The following is a 21,410-nucleotide window of genomic DNA, read 5'->3' on the forward strand; positions in this document are numbered from 1 at the left end:
ATGGCAAGGGCTCTAGCGCAAAAGAATTAAAAAGGCAGATTTATAGCACAGGTTTAGCCTATCCAAATTTAACCCATCAGGTAACCGCAAAAAAGTCATTCCAGGGCAATGGCCTCTTGTTTCAAAGGTAACGCCACTAATGAGAGAGAGGGTGTACACTGTTGCACTCTGGGATGTGTTTAATCCTCCTTATTGCGTGATAGTGACACGCTTGGATAAATTGAGCAGGCTTATGCCTATGTTAGGGATTCTTGTTAAATGTCTATTTTTGTCAAGGTTTTCATTTGTCATTAGTTTGAAATGTGAGTGTATCTGTTAAGCAATCTATCTATCTGCATAAGATAAGATATAACCAGTTCTGTAGGCGGTGTTTTATAAGGTAGTTAGGGGCCCAAGAAACTTTTGATTTCTCTGATCTAAATATGAGCATTTTAAGACATTTGAAGGCCAAAATCCAAAATCATTCACAATATACTGAGGTGACCAGATATCTGAAATGGAAACTGACATTTCCTATTTGAGTGGTCAAAATATCACTGAAATCTCATGTGGTATTAATCTATTAATTAAAAAATGGGGACATTTATTGTTGTGGGTTCCCTATATTATTATTAACATTAATAAAAATTATAATTTAGTTTTATTATTAGGATTTTTGGTCTGGTTTTAATACAATTCATCACACGTGGAAAAAAGCACACAATGAAAATAGATAATAGTAACTATTGTAAATAGCAAGCAGTTCAAAATAATATATATTATAACAATTTTACTTTACAAAACACATTAATTACAAAAATAAAATATGATATAAAACTATTTTAACATTTTCAAAAGCTGTTTATATTTATACAGAAATTACAACTTTTTTTTTTAACTTCTAATGTTTTGTTACATTTGTGCTTCTTGTAAGTAGAAAGTGTATTCTACAAATGTATTTGTTGCAAGTGTAACGTTAATTGTTTAGTGTGATCCTGGACCACAAAACCAGCCATAAGTCACATGGGTATATTTGTAGCAATAGCCAACAATACATTGTATGGGTCAAAATTATAGATTTATTTTTTTCTTTTATGCCAAATATCATTATGACATTAAGTAAAGATCATGTTCCATGAAGATATTTTGTAAATTTTCTACCATAAATATGAAAAAAAATCTTTTTGTGAGTGGATATGCATTGTTAAGGACTTCATTTGGACAACTTTAAAGGCGATTTTCTCAATTTTTTATTTTTTTTTGCAGATTCCAGATTTTCAAATAGTTGTATCTCGGCCACATGTCCTATCCTAACAAACCATACATCAATGGAAAGCTCATTTATTCAGCTTTCAGATGATGTATAAATCTCAATTTCAAAAAACTGACCCTTATGACTGGTTTTGTGGTCCAGGGTCACATATTATGGTCACCTTACAATATGTGCTCATTCATTATTAATCTAAGCCTAATGATGAAAACGGCTTCATTAATGTTTCTTGATCGCAACGAATTTATTACATTACATGAATCACGTAAATTATATAGGCCTGCCTATTTTCAATTCAAAATGTTTATTTTGTCAAAATTTTTAGTTTGCATTCCTTGCATTACTTTTTCGGTCGTTTAACTTTTCTATCGTAAACAGCTGTGAAATATGAAATTATTAGTTTAGCTACTTACATCTTACCTCGCACTTTATGATCGTTAACTGAAGCAGCGTCACGATGAAATTCGCGCTTCTGTGAACATAAAGACCGCCTACTTTGATTTGATTGGTCATCTCAAATATTTTGAGTGGTGACAGCTCAGATGAGAAGGTCAGCTATCTTGGTGCTGTAACAGCATTTAAGTAGAGTTAAAGGATTAGTTCACTTTCAAAAAAAATTTTCCTGATAATTTACTCACCCCCCATGTCACCCAAGATGTTCATGTCTTTCTTTCTTCAGTCGAAAAGAAATGAAGGTTTTTGATGAAAACATTCCAGTATTATTCTCCTTATAATGGACTTCAATGGACTCCAAACGGTTGAAGGTCAAAATCACAGCTTTTACAGATCGTTTCTCTAGATAAGACTCTTATTCCTCATCTGGTATCATTTAAAGCTCTTTGAAGCTGCACTGAAACTGTCATTTGGACCTTCAACCATTTGGAGTCCAGTGAAGTCCACTATAAGGAGAATAATCCTGTAATGTTTTCATCAAAAACCATTTCTTTTCAAATGAAGAAAGACATGAACATCTTGGATGACATGGGGGTGAGTAAATTATCTTTTTTTTTTTTTAAAGTGAACTAATCCTTTAATACTATATTAGGCAATTATTTCACAACCTTAATGATACAAACCTCGCAAAAACACAGAGGTCGGACCTCAGCTTGCTACGGCCATGAATATAACTCATACTGAGCAAATGATTAGCAGAAGGCTAATGATGGGCACTCTGGATTTCTACTGCAGGATGAGTGCCCCCTGCTGGCAACAATGTTACACAGCCACCAGCAGTCAAAACTGTTGATTTAGTGGAAATTTCCTACTCCATATTAAAAATCAAATAGGATTTAAAAAAAAAAAAAAAAAAAAAAGAGAAAAAAGTACTTTTTGAAGCAAAGTGGAGCCGTTTAAAGCAACAGTTCACAATAACAAATCAGTGATTTGAATTTTAAAATCAGTGAAACCACCTTTCTGAATTTTTTAAAACATGAAAAGAAGACTAATTGTGAATTCACAGTGTGTTGGTAAAAAAAAAAAAAAAAAAAAAAAAAAAAGCCCTAGAAAAACCGTAAAATGTTATGCAAAGCATAGGGCTCAGATGAGACGTAAAGCAATAACTGAGGATGTAAGTGCTGCACTTTTTAATAAATTCATACTTCAGTCAAGTTCTGTACAGATTACAGAATATTACTTACATCCCTGTTGGATGATACAATCAGTGATTCTGCAAGGCACAATGTTAGATTACCGAAAACCGAGGAGGATACAACGAACGACGGGACACGGATGCAATGCAGTGTACTGAATATTGCGATCAGCCAGAAAACTGACTTTGTCTAACAACCAAATTTTCCGAGGTTTTCAATCAAAACCAAAAATATATAGTGCTACATTTCCTACCTGAAGAAACCCACATGATAATAACTGGGTAATTATAACCAATCCTGGCTGAAACAAAATATAAAGAAGTGAAAAATATATGTTAGAGGAAAAACAAGTGTAACACAAACATCGACCAGATAATATAAAGGTGTAAAAAGGTCAAGTTTTGATGAGCACACTTCAGTGCAGGAGGAAATATACTGCACTTCACTTCCATCAGGTTACGACACGCATGAGGCAATCCAGAACACGGTTTAGGAAGGCCACTAGGCAATGCTCCACACTCCAGGTAGATTTAACCCCTTCACACTGACCGGAAGTCGCCTTACTATTAAAGGACACACTAGCAAACCGCTCTCAGATCAGTGTGAACGAGCAACATCCACCAGCAACAAGGTTTCTCATTAGTGGTAGCAGATACTGCCAATAAACATCCCAGAGGAACGAAACTGCTGTCCACAGCAATAAACGATCCTTCTATCACAGGTCTTGAAAATCACAATCGTGTTAAAGTTGTGTTAATATGGCACAACATATAAAAATAAGACTGATCGCCAGGAAGTGGTATCCATACAGTATCCAGCATTGTCAGATTTGATGGACAGCAATACGGACCGATGGCCCGCGTGATTATCTCAAGTGGTGATTGGCTAACGAAGTGCCGTGACATCAAGACGACACGCCGTCCTGGTCCATACTGCTTCCTAACGCTTCAATGTCATTGCTTATGTCTGAAATCATACGATCCCACTCGTCGCCCTCGGAGGTCGCCGTTCCCTCGTCCGAACCGCCTGCGGCGCCGTTTCCGTTGGTGGTGGAGTCTGACGCGGAGCTCGTCGTGCGTTTGTAACGGCCGAAGCTGTCCGTTATGATGCCGCGGCCGTCCTTCACGCCGATGGTCTCCAAAAAGTTCTCAAAGTGCTGGCTGTCCTTCTCAGGAATGAAAGGCCGCAGTCCTGGAGTGGAGAAAACAGGATTTGACAGATGAAGAGATTCAACAACCCTGGTGTGGTGCGTAAGAACATGTGAGGCTGGATGAGAGTATTTAAACATTCTGTAAGTTTCAGAACTGTAAATGAACTGTAAATACCTGACAATGACAGCCAGACTTTAATTTGTGATGCAAATTATCAGCACGGATCATTTGAACCTGAACGAGGCTGTTATTCAAGCATGGAGTAGCGGCAACAAAATTGAGATTTATATAAAGAGGAGGAAACAACGGTGTTTGAGACTCACTGTATGTCTTTTCCATGTACTGAACTCCTGTTATTCAACTATGCCGAGGTAAATTCAATTTTTGAATCTAGGGCACCTTTAAACATACCTTAGATAACCTTTTAGTGATGTCCTGATTAGGCTAACTAAAATATAGGCTAATACTAGGGGTGTGACGAGATCTCGTGGCACGAGATCTCGCGAGACTAAACTGTGACGAGATTTCTCGTCGAGGTGAAAAGTAGTCTCGTGATGTTGCCATGACAGAGTGTTAGGATGATTAGGAAAGAATATGCCACCGCTACGTTTACATTATGCCTCCACTGTTGTTTTGCTTTGTATTTAAATAAAAAAAACATTTAATTCAGTTGGATAACGGTCGCCGCCGCTCCATATTTACAGAGTACGCGCGACCGTTGAAAGTGAAAGTAAAGGCGCGCGCGCATTCAAACGCGATTTCAATACCCGCATTTTGAAAGCGGCTCCCTGATGAATGCAAATATCTCTCAATATGAAAGCTATTTTAGGCTGGGCAGTGTAGTTGTAACCATCTCTTAGCTCTGTATCAAAGAAAAAATTGGTCTTATTTGATCTTTGAATATTGAGAGAGTGCGATTATGGTTGCACTTTTTGTAAAGTGTTACCATAAAAATGAATAACAGTTTTCTCTTCTTATTATTTACTAGTACAAACAATAAGGTTTCATTTGTTAACATTAGTTAATGCACTGTGAACTATCATGAACTAACAATGAATGACTATTTTTATCAACTAACAAACAAAGATTAATAAATACTGTAGCAAATATATTGCTCGTTGTTAGTTGATGTTGGTTAATACATTAATGTTAATAAATGAGACCTTATTGTAAAGTGTTACCATTTTTATTTATACTGTTTTTATTTCTGTGATCAGTTTGTGGAGAGGAGTTCAGTTAGGAGGTCAAAAGTTGTAGAAGTTCATAATTCATGTACAGTAAGATCTGAAGAGAAGCCAGTCAGTTGAGTTTGTGGCAAAACCTTTTACAGTACTTGAGTATTGTTGTCTTTTACTGCATATGATAATTCAGTCTCAGAAAGTAGAACTGAAATGACATTCATTACAAAATGATTAGTTAAAACATTTCAAATACACCTGCAGAATATTTTTTCTAGTCATGTATTTCGCCATCTTGTCTCGTCTCGTGAACTCAATCTCGAGTCTCGTCTCGTCTCGTGAGATACTGGTCTCGTCACACCCCTAGCTAATACAGTGCATATATTGAGCGAAAGAGTTCATTTCTCCAGCAAACTAACAAGCTGTGGACACGGAATGGCTTTTCTGAGGTAAATGCTACATGGCATATTGTTTACAAGCTTTCATTGATGTCTTTCCACCGCCGAAACACTGATTGAGCGATTACACGAGATATGACCGTTTCAGTAAGTTGTACTTTATCTTTCAACATACCTTCAGGTTAGGGCTGGGCGATATATTGCATGCGACTTTCACGCGCATTTTGTCAGTAAAGCCGGTTCCCTGATTACCGCTACATAAGCTACGTAAAAAAGCGTCGCGTTCGTTATCGTAAGCTTTTAAATGGAGCGGCATTTGATGGCGATGACGATTTAGCGGTAATCAGGGAACCGGTTTTACTGACGAAATGCGCTTGACAATGGCATGCGATATATCGCTCAGCCCTAATAACTGACATGATCCATGATAACATGATATTTTTTGTGATATTTGTAAATTGTCTTTCTAAATGTTTCGTTAGCACGTTGCTAACTGTTAAATGTGGTTAAAATTACCTTCATTTCTTACTGTATTCACGGAGACAAGAGCCGTCGCTATTTTCATTTTTAAACACTTGCAGTCTGTATAATTCATAAACACAACTTCATTCTTTATAAATCTCTCCAACAGTGTGTAAGGTTATCTTTAGCCACGGAGCACTATCAAACTCATTCAGAATCAAATGTAAACATCCAAATAAATACAATACTCACATAATCCGATGCATGCATGCAGTATGCATGATGAACATCTTGTAAAGATCCATTTGAGGGTTATATTAGCTGTGTGAACTTTGTAAATGCACCGTTTTATAGTCGAGAGCTCGGGAGGGCGGGGAGCGTGCGATTTAAAGGAGCCGCAGCCTGAATCGGTGCATAGTTAATGATGCCCCAAAATAGGCAGTTAAACAAATTAATAAAAAAAAAATCTATGGAGTATTTTGAGCTGAAACTTCACAGACACATTCAGGGGACACCTTAGTCACCTTTAAACTAATATAAACCTGCGATTAGTCGATTAATGGCTCAAATAAGCGACTAAAAATTGACAAGGAAAATCTTTAATTGGGGACAGCTCTAGTTATTTTAGGATTATTTTATTCAGTTTGATTATAGTATTTATTAATGTAATATTTTGAAGTAGCTTCTAATTTCATATTTTCAGTTATTTTAATTTGAATGTGTTAGTAATTTTTATATGCTTTTCTAATTTTTGTTTTTAGATATTTCTATTTAGCATTCATTTATATGTATTTTTCAACTTAAATTAATTACCAAAGCAACACTTAAAATTTTAATTTAAGTTTTCATTTAACATTCATATTTTATTTCAGATTTATTTCAATTAAGGAAAAAGATTTTTTAATTGCTTTGCATATAAAGTCAGTCAAATATCATGTACTCCACTAAAAACAAATAAAAGACACTAAGGTCCCGTTTCCACCTGGTATTAAGATGCATTTGGGTTGATCGGATCACAAGTGGATGATGCTAAATACAGGTGTAAAAGGTTTTGAGCCACTTTCGACCACTTCCAGAGGTAGTTGAAAACACATTCAACTGGATTGCTTTCATAGTGGAAACACTCATGTGGTCAAATGTGTATAGACCGCCTACTCTCCTCCTAATGACCTAACGCATAAGGTAAGCACGTGCTAGCCAGACGGGATCTAAAATTTGTCCGCTGAAAACTCAAGTTTGGTTTGAAGATGAAAAACGTATCAAGCACAACGTTCTTCACCATTCCTGATTTCTAACACACACTCACAGCATTTGTTGGCTGTCAGAGCAGAAACGAAAGCTGATGCTCTCCGTGTGTTTCCATCATCTCCGGGCGCATTCATATGTAATTTGTAAGGGCTTGTTTTTATCCATTAGATTGAAAGATCTGAAAAAAACCTTACATTTACCCACCCATAGACCCTCCCCTTGAAGAAATCAGGACAGAAGTGATTGAAAGTGAACAAAAGAGACGGATTAAAACACCAGATGTAAACAGCAATGTGTCTCCCTCATCAACTTGTGATCCGATTGACCAAAATGCATCTTAATACCATGTGAAAAAAGGGCCTAAAAGACAAATTTAACACCTCAGCATGTAACTAACCAAGGAGGAGGAACTTCCTGCTGTCTCCATAAAGCTGACGCAGGTTGATACAGAACTCATGGATGGAGGCTCCGTTTCTGTACTCATGTAACAGCGTGGCAAACTGCTGGATCTCCTGAGACGACAGCTTCGTCCTCAACTATTACAGAGGATGACAGGGAAACATAAACAATTGAAATTAATGATGGGAACATTTAATATGCAAAAACTAATTAGAGACTCAGAAGAAAGAGAAACTAACACCCGGGTGTATTTTTACACACTCACTGTGGTCATGTAGTCTTGCAGCAGTTCAGCAGCTGTTGTGCTCAGTTCACTCTCACTGGCTGTTTTGGTTTGTGGTGAGGCCGGAGTGGAGGAGGGGGAGGGGCTAGAGGAGTGTCCCGCCTCTAGAGAACTCTGGAACGAACTGAGATTGGACAAAAAATGACTGCGCAATTCAACAGAAAACATACCACATTACTGCAGAGAACAGTTGAAGCAATACTCACAATGTGCTTGCCTCGGTCTCAAACACTTCTTTGACATCTACTTTGCTCGAGGAGTCCTCTTTTATTGGACAAAACATAGGAAAGTATAAATATAGAAATATTTCATTCTGCTACAAGGTCAATATTTAACAGACTAAGCTTCAGGAAGCATAAATACGGCCCAGATGAAATAATAGTGATGTGAAACTGACTGTGGTCTGTGGTTTTGGGCAAGAACAAATTTACTGGGAAATCCCAAAATTATGAAGCCGTTGCTCACTCACCGCTGTAGATCGAGAGGTGCCTGGTGGGTGTCGTGGCTCCATCGAAGATGGCCCTGTCCAGGAAGTCAATGGTAGACTCTGTGTAGACGATCTGGAAGACTTGACTGAGTAGAAGACAGAGCTCCTCTGCTGCAGCCTGCAAAACCAGACAAACACATGATAATCAGAACACTGTTTTTATTTAACCGAGGTAACATATTGCTAACAACCAATTTTTGCAATAAATGACCTCGAAAGGTACAGTTTAATCAAGGGATGTCAAACGTATGGCCCATGACAAGGTCCAGTCCAGCCCGGGCGATGATTTGAACGATAATAGAAAATAGAGATGCACCGGTCGACTGGCCATAAATCGGAATGGTTTTAGGTTTTATTTTGGCTGATCTCTATTCCGGAGTTGCACACAACCTGCAATTTCACAAAATGTAATTTGTGTGGGAATATTATGAAGTCTGTAAACAGGACGTTAAGAGGCCAGAGACGGGACACGCTGAGGATGGCCACAAAGAGGAGACCACAGACGCACCAGCAAAGCAAAAACCGTACCGGGCACAGAAATCTCATTGTTCGCGAAATATAGGAAGAAAAATATAAATTATGAAATGGAGGTAGGGGTTTATTTTAATGTATCTCTGAAAGGGAACTGTCTTCAGAATAGTTTCTGTGGCATTTTCTTGTCCTCTTCACTCTGTATAAAGTAGTGTTTATGCTTTGTGTACAGCGGTAAACAAGGAAACGCTATATTGCTGCTGTTCCATAAGCGCCACCTACTGTCAGAGAGTGAATTTGCATTTTCATTCAGTCTGCTTTTTTTTGTTTTGTGCAGGTGTCTTCTAGCATAATTATGCTCAATAATAAATGCTAAAACAAAAGTCAGACCATTTGGTTTTTGCTTTAAATCATACAATCAAATTTAAATAAAAAGTAACTGCTCATGCTGCACGTGTGTAGCATCTTTGTTTGCATCATGATTAAAATGCAGTGGTTGCCTCTAATTTCAAACGGCTGGCTACAGATATTTTGTGTTTAAGTCCAGTTTGGCCTGTTACAGAGCAAATAAACAACAAAGAAATTTGCTTAAGGTGCCATCGAATGAAAAATTGAATTTACCTCAGCATAGCTGAATAACAAGAGTTCAGTACATGGAAATTACATGCAGTGAGTCTCAAACTCCATTGTTTCCTCCTCCTTATATAAATCTCATTTGTTTAAAAGACCTCCGAAGAACAGGTGAATCTCAACATAACACCGACTGTTATGTAACAGTCGGGGTGTACGCCCCCAATATTTGCATATGCCAGCCCATGATCCCAACATTATGAAAGGCATTACACAAGGGCAGAACGTCTGGATCTGTGCACAGCTGAATCATCAGACTAGGTAAGCAAGCAAGAACAATAGCGAAAAATGGCAGATGGAGCAATAATAACTGACATGATCCATGATATCATGATATTTTTAGTGATAGTTGTAAATTGTCTTTCTAAATGTTTTGTTAACATGTTGCTAATGTACTGTTAAATGTGGTTAAAGTTACCATCGTTTATTACTGTATTCACGGAGACAAGAGCCGTCGCTATTTTCATTTTTAAACACTTGCAGTCTGTATAATTCATAAACACAACTTCATTCTTTATAAATCTCTCCAACAGTGTGTAATGTTAGCTTTAGCCCGTTAGCCATGGAGCACAGCCTCAAACTCATTCAGAATCAATGTAAACATCCAAATAAATACAATACTCACATGATCTGATGTATGCATGCAGTATGCATGACGAACACTTTGTAAAGATCCATTTTGAGGGTTATATTAGCTGTGTGAACTTTGTTTATGCTGTTCAAGGCAAGCGCGAGCTCCGGGGGCGGGAAGCACGAGATTTAAAGGGGCCGCAGCCTGAATCGGCGCATTTCTAATTATGCCCCCCCCCCAAAAAAAATTAAATAAAAAAATCTATGGGGTATTTTGAGCTGAAACTTCACAGACACATTCAGGGGACATCTTAGACTTATATTAAATATTTAAAAAAAACGTTCGATGGCACCTTTAAAAAATAAAAAAAATCAGCAACTGGTATCGGAATCAGCCAACTTGCTTGTAAAAAATCAGAATCCGCCATGAAAAATCTTAATCAGGGCATTCCTTCTAAAAAATTGTAAATTTAATTAAAATGTAATAAAGTCTTATCACTGTAAAAAGGCAGTTTTCACAGAGCAGTGTGTTTTTCTAGTTTTATTAATTTGTAGTTTGTATAGCTACAAATTAGGCTAAATTGTCAGCGCACTAAGGTTTAAAAAAAAAGAAAAAAAAAAGGTTACTTTATTTTCCCATCCATCCCTCAACCTAAAATGAGTTTGACACCCCTGGTTTAACCAAAAACTAATTCTGTATAGTTTATCAAAGCAAGTTAAGCCAGATGTTAAAGGCATAGTACATCCAAAAATAAAAATTATGTTATCATTTACTGACCCTCAAGTAGAAAAGAAGATATTTTGAAGAAACGGCTGATGGGCCCCATTGACTTCCATAGTTGTTGTTTTTTATACTATCAAAGTCAAAGGCTACAATCAACTGTTTGGTTACCAACATTCTTCAAAATATCTTCTTTTGTGTTCAGCAGAAGAAAGAAACTCATACATGTTTGGAATAAGGGTGAGTAAATGATGACAGAATTTTCATTTTTGGGTGAACTATCCCTTTAAGCACTTAGTTCTCACAGACAAAATAAGGTCCTTTTAAAGTGCACATATTACGCTCATTTAAAAGTTCATAATTTTATTTTTGTGGTCTGCTAGAATGCATTTACATGATTTAAAGTTATTTTTCTCACACTGTACACTGCTGCAACACCGCTTTTCACCCTCTCCCTGAAACACTCTGTTTAAGTTCTGGTCTCTTTAAAACCGCCTTTCAGAAAAGCCCAGTCTGCTCTCATTGGTCATCTGACCCAGTCTGTTGTGATTGGTCTACTGCTTAGAGTGTGTGTTGGAAATGTAACGCCGCCTCAAGGTGGGGCAAAGCAGCCAGTATAACAGGTGCCCTTTAAATGACTAAAACTAACCTTGTTGTCAACAGCCAGGACAAGCAGACAGCACACCTCCACGAGCACCGCCCCACTCTCTGACAGAGAGCTCAGAGTGGGAGATTTGGACATCTCTGTACTATGACACGGGGAACCACCAGGCTCCTGAGCTGCAAACACAAATCATACAACTCTATGAGAAGGAAAAACCAGGCTCATTTTTCACACGTTATCCTTAGCAGCTCAACAACAGTGTGTTCTGTGTTCTGTTTTTAGCTTTTGTGTAACGCTCGATGGCTGACCACATGACCGTGTACCTGTTTTTAGCACCACAAGGTGGAGTGAGTCGTCTCTGATGTATGACACAGCCGCAATGTCGTGGATGGGTACACGAAGAATGATGTCCTCTCCATCACGCCACACGAGCTTCACATTGTATGCTGACAGACTGACAACAGCATCCTGCTCTGATGTCAGCTGCCCTGCCAGCTGATGGGACTTCTGCAAAAGATATAAGAGAAGCAATATGGGAATTTATCAACTAGAGATGTGCGGATCAGCTTTAACGTCACCCGAATCTGCTGCTAAAAATAAATCACCCACCTGAACCGATGAATTTCTCTGATTTAGATATCCGCACCGATCGTTGCATTACAATTATTCAAATTCTCAGTGTTATGGTAACATGTTAGACTGAAGTAGGCTGCTTTTAAATGAACATTTACACACACACGAGAAATTATATGCATTCAGTCCAAGCAAAAGCTGGATATAGGCTTTATTAGTTAATCATATACAGCGCTTCACAGCCTGTTACATATCACACAGGCCCTACACAACACTTGATTCGCACTAGTTAGATATTTAAATAAAATGCTGTCACAAAGCATGTGCTGTCCTTCATTGGTTTTCCCTGAAGAGATACGTACGCAGTATCCTATGTTGTTGTTTAAAATGAAAGTAAAAGCATGACCCACGTTCCTAACTGTGAAATGAGAGCTCTTTATTAAAATCAAAACATTAATGATTTATCGCTCATCAACCCGCGACCCAGCCACAATTAATTGAAATGTTATTATTATATATTATTAATGTATATATTACTCGGCCCACCCGACCCACGGATTATCCGATGAGGATATAACCACAATCCAAGCATCACTATTATCTACATATTAAAAAATAAGCTTACCCTGGCATTGTCAATAAGCTGCAGAACTTCTGTGCGACTGGAGGGATTCAGATATCCAGGAACTGAGGTCAGCTGTCCCAGATACTACAACAGAAATAACAACAATAATCATATAGAGCCTTTCTGGAACACAAGATCACTTTACAAAGCATGGCCTACAGAAAAACAATATGAAGAACAATTATTTATAAATAAAATAATGACAAAAGAAAACTAGAAGGTACAGTACACCAAGAGACTGCACTGAGGTTCAGAGTCTAAATAACACCCATGGAGGCTAGGAAGGAAACACATGAGTTGGTATTTATTTGGGTGTCATTTGGGTGTTGGTGGCATCACAGTGGAAACCATGGTGTCTCATTATCTGCCCAACTGGAAGCATAAACTTCAAACAGAAGCGGGCCGAGAACCGAACCCTGAGTGACGCCACATGTTGACTAGGTACAGATTTCATTATAATAATAAAAAAAAAAAATGTTGCAGGATGTTGATCCAGAGTTGTGATATGAATTACTTAAAGGGGTCCTTGATTATGATTTCACTTTTTTAACTTTAGTTAGTGTGTAATGTTGCTGTTTGAGCATAAACAACATCTGCAAAGTCACGACGCTCAAAGTTCAATGCAAAGGGAGATATTTTCTTTTACAGAAATCACTTTTTAAACGGCTGGTAGGGACTACAACAAGCTTCTTCCTGGGTTAGTGACATCACTAACCCTAAATTTACATAAACCCCGCCCCCGAGAACTCGTAACAAAGAGGTTGAGGCCATGTTGGACTGCTTTAAAGAAGAGGAAGAGTTGTTGTAGTAGAGTGTTGTTGACATGCCGTCATTTTACGCCGGACTGCTTCACAAACGAGGGTCGAGATTAGCAGATGAACATGACGGCATATGCTAGTGGATGAGTTGAATCAACTCCACAGTAACTACATAAATTTATCCACTAACCATTCAGAAACGTCCAGTTTCATTCTAAAAGTTGTAACTTCTTCCTGAGTCTCTCCATCAGTGTCGACTCCGGTTTGAACAATGTAAGGCTGAACACCGTTACTGACAATCCTCATTTTGGCTGCGTGAGATTCTCCAGCTTTGTTGTTGTTGAGCTGTTAAAGCTCCGCCCTCTTCTGGAAAGGGGGTCGGGAGCAGCAGCTCATTTGCATTTAAAGGGACACACACAAAAATGGCGTGTTTTTGCACCCAAATATGGGCAAATTTGGCAAGCTATAATAAATGATCTGTGGGGTATTTTGAGCTGAAACTTCACAGACACATTCTGGGGACACCAGAGACTTATATTACATCTTGTGAAAGGGGCATTATAGGTCCACTTTAAAGGTTGGTAAGTAGTATGTTGTGTCAAACACTGTCAAATGCAGAGCTTGAATTCAAGAGAAGAATATTACGGGTAATCAAGGGTTGAGTTAATTTCATGCACTTGATTTTTGATTAGATGCATCACCTTTGACATCAGCAACCAAAGATATGGAAACACCTTTTCAATTTGATATGTTAAATAGGGATAACCCTGATTGGGACATCCCTAATGTTAACTATTCATGACTATTTGTTAAGCAGCAGTTATTTGAATTTTTTCCCTAGCTGTCTGCAATCTTATCAGTTCAGTTTCAGGAGTTGTTCTCTAACTTTTACTTGAAGCTTCCCCCCCCCCCTCAAACAAAATAATAAGCACATAACACAAAAACGTGAATTAGAAGGCGAGGAATACCTTAACTTCCTTCTCAATGTAGTCATTGAGCAGAATGTCTGGGTCGATCCGGTGGTCTGGGAGAGAGAGGGAGAAGGTGTGGAGGGCCCTGCGCTCAGTGGACTTCTCCAGAGCCTTCTTATCTCTCCCCTTCTCTCCTTTCAGAAACACTCGCTTGAACGGAGACACAATACCTGGCTGCAGAAAGAGAAAGAGGAAATCACATCACGACCAGAGGAAGTCAAAAACACAAGAGCTTTTTTCAGTGTGACCATTATTTTGTGAGTTTGGTCAGTGGCTTGCTATGCCAAAATGATTTTGGCTAACTTTACATTTATATACTGGATTTCCACTGACAACATCTTTGAATCTGGACTGATGGGGCAACTGTTACTAAATCCATCCCAAGCCTGCCAATGCATCAGGCAAGTGTCAGTTTCTTATACATTAAAACAATCAGTATGATCAGTGAAGTATATGCGTTAACCCGCTGTCCTTCCTATTCAAATGCACTATTGACTTAAAAACAATAACATAACCAACTCGTCTCGGCACTACACTGGGCTTGAGGGCTTTTATGAAACCATACACCTTTGCAAAGCATACTGAGATCGACATTCGTGGAAAAAGACTGCTATTTAATCTGTGGTAAACCCAACCACTAATATCAGCCTGCCATCCAACAGAAAAGTCTCTAAGCTCTTGGAAATAGTTAAGGCTGAAAACAGGAGGAGGATCGAATGTTTAAGCAACCACAGTGTTTTTCAAAGTCTGAGGATTCATAATGATAAACTGCACATTAAAATTATGTTTGAGAAAAACAAGATTTCTGCGAGCCCTACCTCCGTCTCCATGACCGGCCGCTGCGACGACACAATGGAAGCGGGCGACGTACGACAGCTGTCTTCTACAACAGGCGACTACTGTTGCACGCTGCTCTTGAAACAGGTCGCATGTGGCTTGTGACAAATGAGATCGGGGCCAACTCCCTCAAAGCAGCAAGAGAAACCACACCCCGCGACATACACGCGTCCCCACACACAAAACACTCACGTTCTGCTTTATGCTATAGTTCATGCAATCAGGAAGAACAGAAACCGCCATTTCCTGTGATGAAACACTCAAAACAAAGTTTAAGAAAGGTACGTGAAACGGTCGTTCCTGCTGATCTCCAATTATGGCATAAATGGATACCAAAAATGGAATTTAAATAACCGCTTTGAGGAAAGATGGACTTCAGGTGTGTAAATATTACACACTAGCAGGTGCAAAATACTAGGCTGGATAGGAAATAATTAAAATAAGGAGGAACTGCCAAAAATAATTATGCCATTCAGAGTCTAATAATAATACCACAGTCTAAATCTCTGTTAACCCCTTAGCATTCCTGTAAAATGTGCCTAAAACACCTAAAAAAGGCATAACCAAAGTAAATTGCATGCTGTTCTTGAACCAAGTGTATGCATGGTTTTGGGCTCTTTTGAAAGGTGTGTGTGCCGAGGGACTACAGCGAGCTTCTTCCCGGGTTAGTGACATCACAAACCCCAAAGTTTACATAAACCCCGCCCCCGAGAACACACAACAAAGCTGGTGAGGCCATGTTGGGCTGCTTTAGAGAAGAGGAAGAGTTGTTTTAGTAGAGTGTTGTTGTCATGCTAGTCGATAAGTTGAATCAACTCCACAGCAACTACATAAATTTATCCAATAACCATTCAGAAATGTCCAGTTTCATTCTAAAAGTTGTAACTTCTTCCTGAGTCTCTCCATCAGTGTCGACTCCGGTTTGAACAATGTAAGGCTGAACACCGTTACTGACGATCCTCATTTTGGCTGCGTGAGATTCTCCAGCTTTGTTGTTGTTGAGCTGTTAAAGCTCCGCCCTCTTCTGGAAAGGGGGCGGGAGCAGCAGCTCATTTGCATTTAAAGGGACACACACAAAAACGGCGTGTTTTTGCTCACACCCAAATAGGAGCAAATTTGACAAGCGATAATAAATGATCTGTGGGGGGATTTTGAGCTGAAACTTCACAGACACATTCTGGAGACACCAGAGACTTATATTACATCTTGTGAAAGGGGCATTAGAGGTCCTCTTTAATATCCACCAAGGGGTCTTTGGCCTGAACAAGGTGGAGAAGCCCTTATATAAAGTATTTTAAAAAATTCCAGCCTAGAATATGAAAGCTAATTTATAACTCTAGATGTTATATATAGATGTTACAAGCCTAATTCTCTCACTTACTAAATTATTGAACAGCCAAGGAAGGAGACACTACAGGAACATCAACATTTCATGAGTCTGTGTCCTGATGAAATTTCAGAAAACAAGGAGCACAGGTGATGCTCACCTGGATTAAAAACACATACACTGCCATTCATATTTTGGGCTAGAAAGATACTTTTTATGACTAAGTTGATCCAAAGTTACGGTTAAAGAATAAGACATTTATAATGTTACAAACATTTTCTATTTATACAAAAGAATCCTGAAAAAAATTATTTATATCATTGTTTCCACAAAAATATTTGATACGGTCAACATAATATAACTTTATTTTAAGGTGTCTTTGTTACAGTGTAGTTATACATTTACGTACTGAGGAATATTAAGTAACTACATGTACTTACTATAGGGGGTAAGATTAGGGTTTGGTTTGGTTTAGGGTTAGTTGCATGTAACTATGCATAATTTACTGTTATTTCTATAGTAACTACATGTAACATTTGTAACAATGACACTGTAAAATAAAGTGTTACCGAAATGTTTGAGGAGGATCATGTGACGAATGAAGGCTACTGAAGCCATACCAGGATTAAATTATATTTTGAAATATATTAAAATAGAAAATAGTTCATTTAAACGGTAATAATATTGTTGATCACATAAACACAGCCTTGGGGAGCATTTTGAATCGTAGTTTATATAGTTTGATAGTTTGTCTATTTTACGGTTTTACAAAAACGGTTTGCATCAGAAATTGTGTCTTTGCCAGTGTTTACATTAAAAAAATGAATATTTACTATAAAAATGCTCATGTCTGTGCTTTACAAACCAACATTTCAATTACACTATTAAAGTATTAAATACTCTGTGGATTTGCAGTAGGTTTTCAAAGGGTTATTATTAATGAAAACAAACTGACCAAACTCTCCCATCCATAGTTTTATTTTGAACTGACTTTGACAGTAAATAACTCAATGGCTCCAGCTTGTGGTCACGTCAGGGAACTCACCCTCTCAGCTAAATCAGACAACCAACATTCTACAGCACAACAGTTGATAAGATCAGGGACTAAAATCCCAACCTCTGAAAGATCACAGAACATGCTACAAAATGGACTGCAGTGATTTGCTTTATTTAGTGTTGTGTGGCCTCTCTGACTGAGGGAAAGAAACCGTCCGCTGCAGTGGTGATTAAGAGGCAGACACAGGGGGCGTCACATCCTGTTGGAATCTTTGGAGAGCCCAGCCCTCCATTCTCCCCTGCGCATGAGGAGGAAAGTCTGAGCTCGGCATGGAATAACCCCAACACTACAATACAACGCTGACATGACAGGAAAAGCCACATCATAAGAACCCTGTCTGTGATCCTGCCAGTCCTCACATCAGATAACACTGTTATCCCCTAGAGCCAGAGAGATTGTTTTAGCTCCAATAACCTGTGCTTTTAGTTTATAAACGGTTCCTCATTTTTAACAATTAATTCCCACAAATTTGTACCTTTAATACAAATTTAAAATGTAACTGTACCTTTAATTTTGTGATTTGTTCTGAGACTGACAAACAGATTTGTAGAGACATTCCCTCACTTTAGAAAAATCTACTCACTAAGCAGGGCTAATTAATATGGGATGAATAATTTATTAAAACATAAATGTTAACAATAATAAAAATATTATATACTTAATATTAAGAAAATTTTGTTATATATACACATACATATATATACACACACACACACATACATATACATACATATATATATATATACATATATATATATATATATATATATATATATATATATATATATATATATATATATATATATATATATATATATATATATATATTTTTTTTTTTTTTTTTTTTTTTTTTTTTAATTTTTTTTTTAGGGCTGTCAAACGATTAATCACGATTAATCACATACAAAATAAAAGTTAGAGTTTGCCTAATCTGTGAGAGAGTACTGTGTGTAATTAATATGTATATATAAATTCACACAAATTGATGTATATATTTAAGAGAAATGTTATTTATGTACAAAATATTTTTATTTATATTTAATATAAATTATATAAAATATAAATAAATACATATACTTGTAAATATTTCTCAAATATATGCATGAATGTGTTTGTATTTATTTTGTATACGATTAATCGTTTGACAGCCCTAACATATATAAAATATATAATATACATACATACACACACACACACACTAATATATATATATATATATATATATATATATATATATATATATATATATATATATATTTTTTTTTTTTTTTTTTTTTTTTCCCAATTCAAAATTGCTTTATAGGCATGACTGTAAATAATGCAATATTGCCAAAGCTTAAAATACACACATATATAATATATATAAAAAATAAAACAATAATAATAAAAAAAAATCAAAATATAATAAAATATTATCAAATAATTAAAGCACTATCAAATATTATAACATAACTTAAACTTAAATTAACAGTGTAACAAATTAGAACATGACTGAATTATATATATATATATATATATATATATATATATATATATATATATATATATATATATATATATATATATATATATATACACACACACACAATGTTTTTCTAATATTAGATATACAATATTAGCCTTCAGATCTATGTTTTTTTCCCCCCATAAAGATCCTAAGAATATTTTTTGTTGAACTTTAGTGTCTTGTTTGCAGTTTTCGGTGGCATATCTATGCTTTTTGTTTATTTTATATATTATTGCAATGCAAATTAGTCATATTTGAAGATCATATGTGTTAAAGAAATCAAGAGGACCATGCTGCAAATCTATGGGTGCAGTTTATGAGTTTATGCTACAGATTACAAATATTTTATATAAACCTAGTAGATTAGAAAATTGCGGGTAATAACATCTCAAATGTTTTTGTACGTGTCCATAGCGGGCTCTGAATCTGAGAGACACGAAGAAACTCAGAATGACAGAGTTTAGTGACAATCACAGTAAAATCGCATGCTGAGATTCTCAGTGTTTATCTTAACGCAAACCACCAGCAACTTCCCAGCGAATCCAGTCCGGTCACGAGAGAACTGCGGGAGACTCCTCTAAACATCCCAAGAGGAATAAATAAGATGCGAGTGTTTTAAGAGGCTGGAGGGCGTTAAAGCAGCTGTTTAGGCCAACACTTTCAGCTTAGCGGATCATGCAAGTGTAAACTCTCATAACATTACAGTGTTAACTTACCTTTTTCACTTTCTTTACATCATCCTCCATCTCTATGTGCAAATGCTCTTCATTTTAACTGTATTAGATGCAGTGATGTCCACGAGTTCAGTGCCATCTGCCTCATACACGTCAACGCTTTACCGACCTAAACTAAACAAACCAGCGATCCAAATCACGTGTTCGGGGATCGGAAATAAACGACTAACCTTCTTTACCGTGGTAAAAATAGGGATTTATTCAGAAGGGGACAGAGACCTACCAAATAGGATAAAATAAAACAAAAACAGCAGCAAACTTTTCAATCCTGCCGCCATTTTGGGCGTAGGACGTCTACCCACAGTGCTTTGCGAGACAAACACAAAACCTCATCAGCACATTAAACTACAAACTACAACTACAGTCTTATTCATAAATCCTAAAAATAATTGTTTAGGACACTTTATGACGTTTTAGGCGGAGCATTGTCTTTAACTACTAGGCTAACTTAAAGGGTTAGTTCACCCAAAAATGAAAATAAAGTCATTTATTACTCACACTCATGCCGTTCCACACCTGTAAGACCTTCGTTAATCTTCAGAACACAAATTAAGATATTTTTGATGAAATCCGATGGCTCTGTGAGGCCTTCATTGACATTTCCTCTCTCAAAATCCATTAATGTACTAAAAACATATTTAAATCAGTTCATGTGAGTAGCCTACAGTGGTTCAATATTAATATTATAAAGCGACGAGAATATTTTTGGTGCGCCAGAAAAACTAAATAATGACTTATATAGTGATGGCCGATTTCAAAACACTACTTCATTAAAGGAACACTCCACTTTTTTTGAAAATAGGCTCATTTTCCAACTCCCCTAGAGTTAAACAGTTGAGTTTTACCGTTTTCGAATCCATTCAGCCGATCTCAAGTTTTAAATAGGAAAAATATTGAAACTCTTTGATCATTTTTGAGCGAGATGCTAACGGTCTAATCAGATTCAATGAACTATGCTAAGCTATGCTAAAAGTGATACCGCCAGACCCGGAGATCGGCTGAATGGATTCGAAAACGGTAAAACTCAACTGTTTAACTCTAGAGGAGTTGGAAAATGAGCCTATTTTTTTTTTTTTAAAAGTGGAGTGTTCCTTTAAGCTTCAGAGCGTTATGAATCAGCTTGTCGAATCATGATTCGGATCGCGTGTCAAACTGCCAAACTGCTGAAATCACGTGACTTTGGCACTCTGAACAGCTGATTCGACACGCTGATTCATTACGCTCCGAAGCTTCCTGAAGCAGTGTTTTGAAATCGGCCATCACTAAATAAGTCGTTGTTTTGTTTTTTTGGCGCACCAAAAATATTCTTGTCGCTTTATAATATTAATATTGAACCACTGTACTCACATGTACTGATTTAAATATGTTTTTAGTATATTAATGGATCTTGAGAGAGGAAAAGTCATTGCTCCCTATGGAGGCCTCACTCATCAGATTTCAACAAAAATATCTTAATTTGTGTTCTGAAGATTAACGAAGGTCTTACGGGTGTAGAACGACATGAGGGAGAGTAAATGACATTATTTTGATTTTTGGGTGAAATAACCCTTTAAATGGTAACTCTGTACCAAAGTCAGTAGC

General features: G+C 37.1%; 1 protein-coding gene across 2 annotated transcripts; it reads right to left on the reverse strand.

Annotated features, from left to right (window-relative positions):
- Positions 1–2,809: 2,809 nt before the first annotated feature.
- ccm2 (CCM2 scaffold protein) lies at positions 2,810–20,147 on the reverse strand. Of its 2 annotated transcripts, none has more exons than XM_048208355.1 (10): positions 19,812–20,147; positions 14,365–14,541; positions 12,639–12,722; positions 11,764–11,947; positions 11,486–11,616; positions 8,427–8,562; positions 8,164–8,221; positions 7,940–8,081; positions 7,673–7,811; positions 2,810–4,029 (listed from the first exon to the last, which is right to left on the reverse strand). In XM_048208355.1, exons 1-10 carry the CDS (start codon positions 19,839–19,841, stop codon positions 3,743–3,745), a joined length of 1,368 nt encoding a protein of 455 aa, XP_048064312.1. In that variant the 5' UTR covers positions 19,842–20,147; the 3' UTR covers positions 2,810–3,742. The 2 variants fall into 2 exon arrangements, with proteins under 2 accessions (XP_048064312.1, XP_048064313.1); XM_048208356.1 differs by lacking the exon at positions 19,812–20,147 and adding an exon at positions 15,186–15,873.
- Positions 20,148–21,410: the final 1,263 nt, after the last annotated feature.

Source organism: Megalobrama amblycephala, linkage group LG11 (assembly GCF_018812025.1).
Source record: "Megalobrama amblycephala isolate DHTTF-2021 linkage group LG11, ASM1881202v1, whole genome shotgun sequence".
Classification (NCBI taxonomy): Eukaryota; Metazoa; Chordata; class Actinopteri; order Cypriniformes; family Xenocyprididae; genus Megalobrama; species Megalobrama amblycephala.

What these genes read in the sequence shown, in the direction of transcription:
- ccm2 (XM_048208355.1), bottom strand. Translation starts at nt 19,841, where the DNA reads ATGGAGGATGATGTAAAGAAAGTGAAAAAG. An exon ending in GCACCTCTCGATCTACAGCG is followed by an intron (nt 8,222 to 8,426) that starts GTGAGTGAGCAA and finishes GTCCAATAAAAG; the next exon opens with AGGACTCCTCGAGCAAAGTA. An exon ending in GAGACCGAGGCAAGCACATT is followed by an intron (nt 8,082 to 8,163) that starts GTGAGTATTGCT and finishes GTCCAATCTCAG; the next exon opens with TTCGTTCCAGAGTTCTCTAG.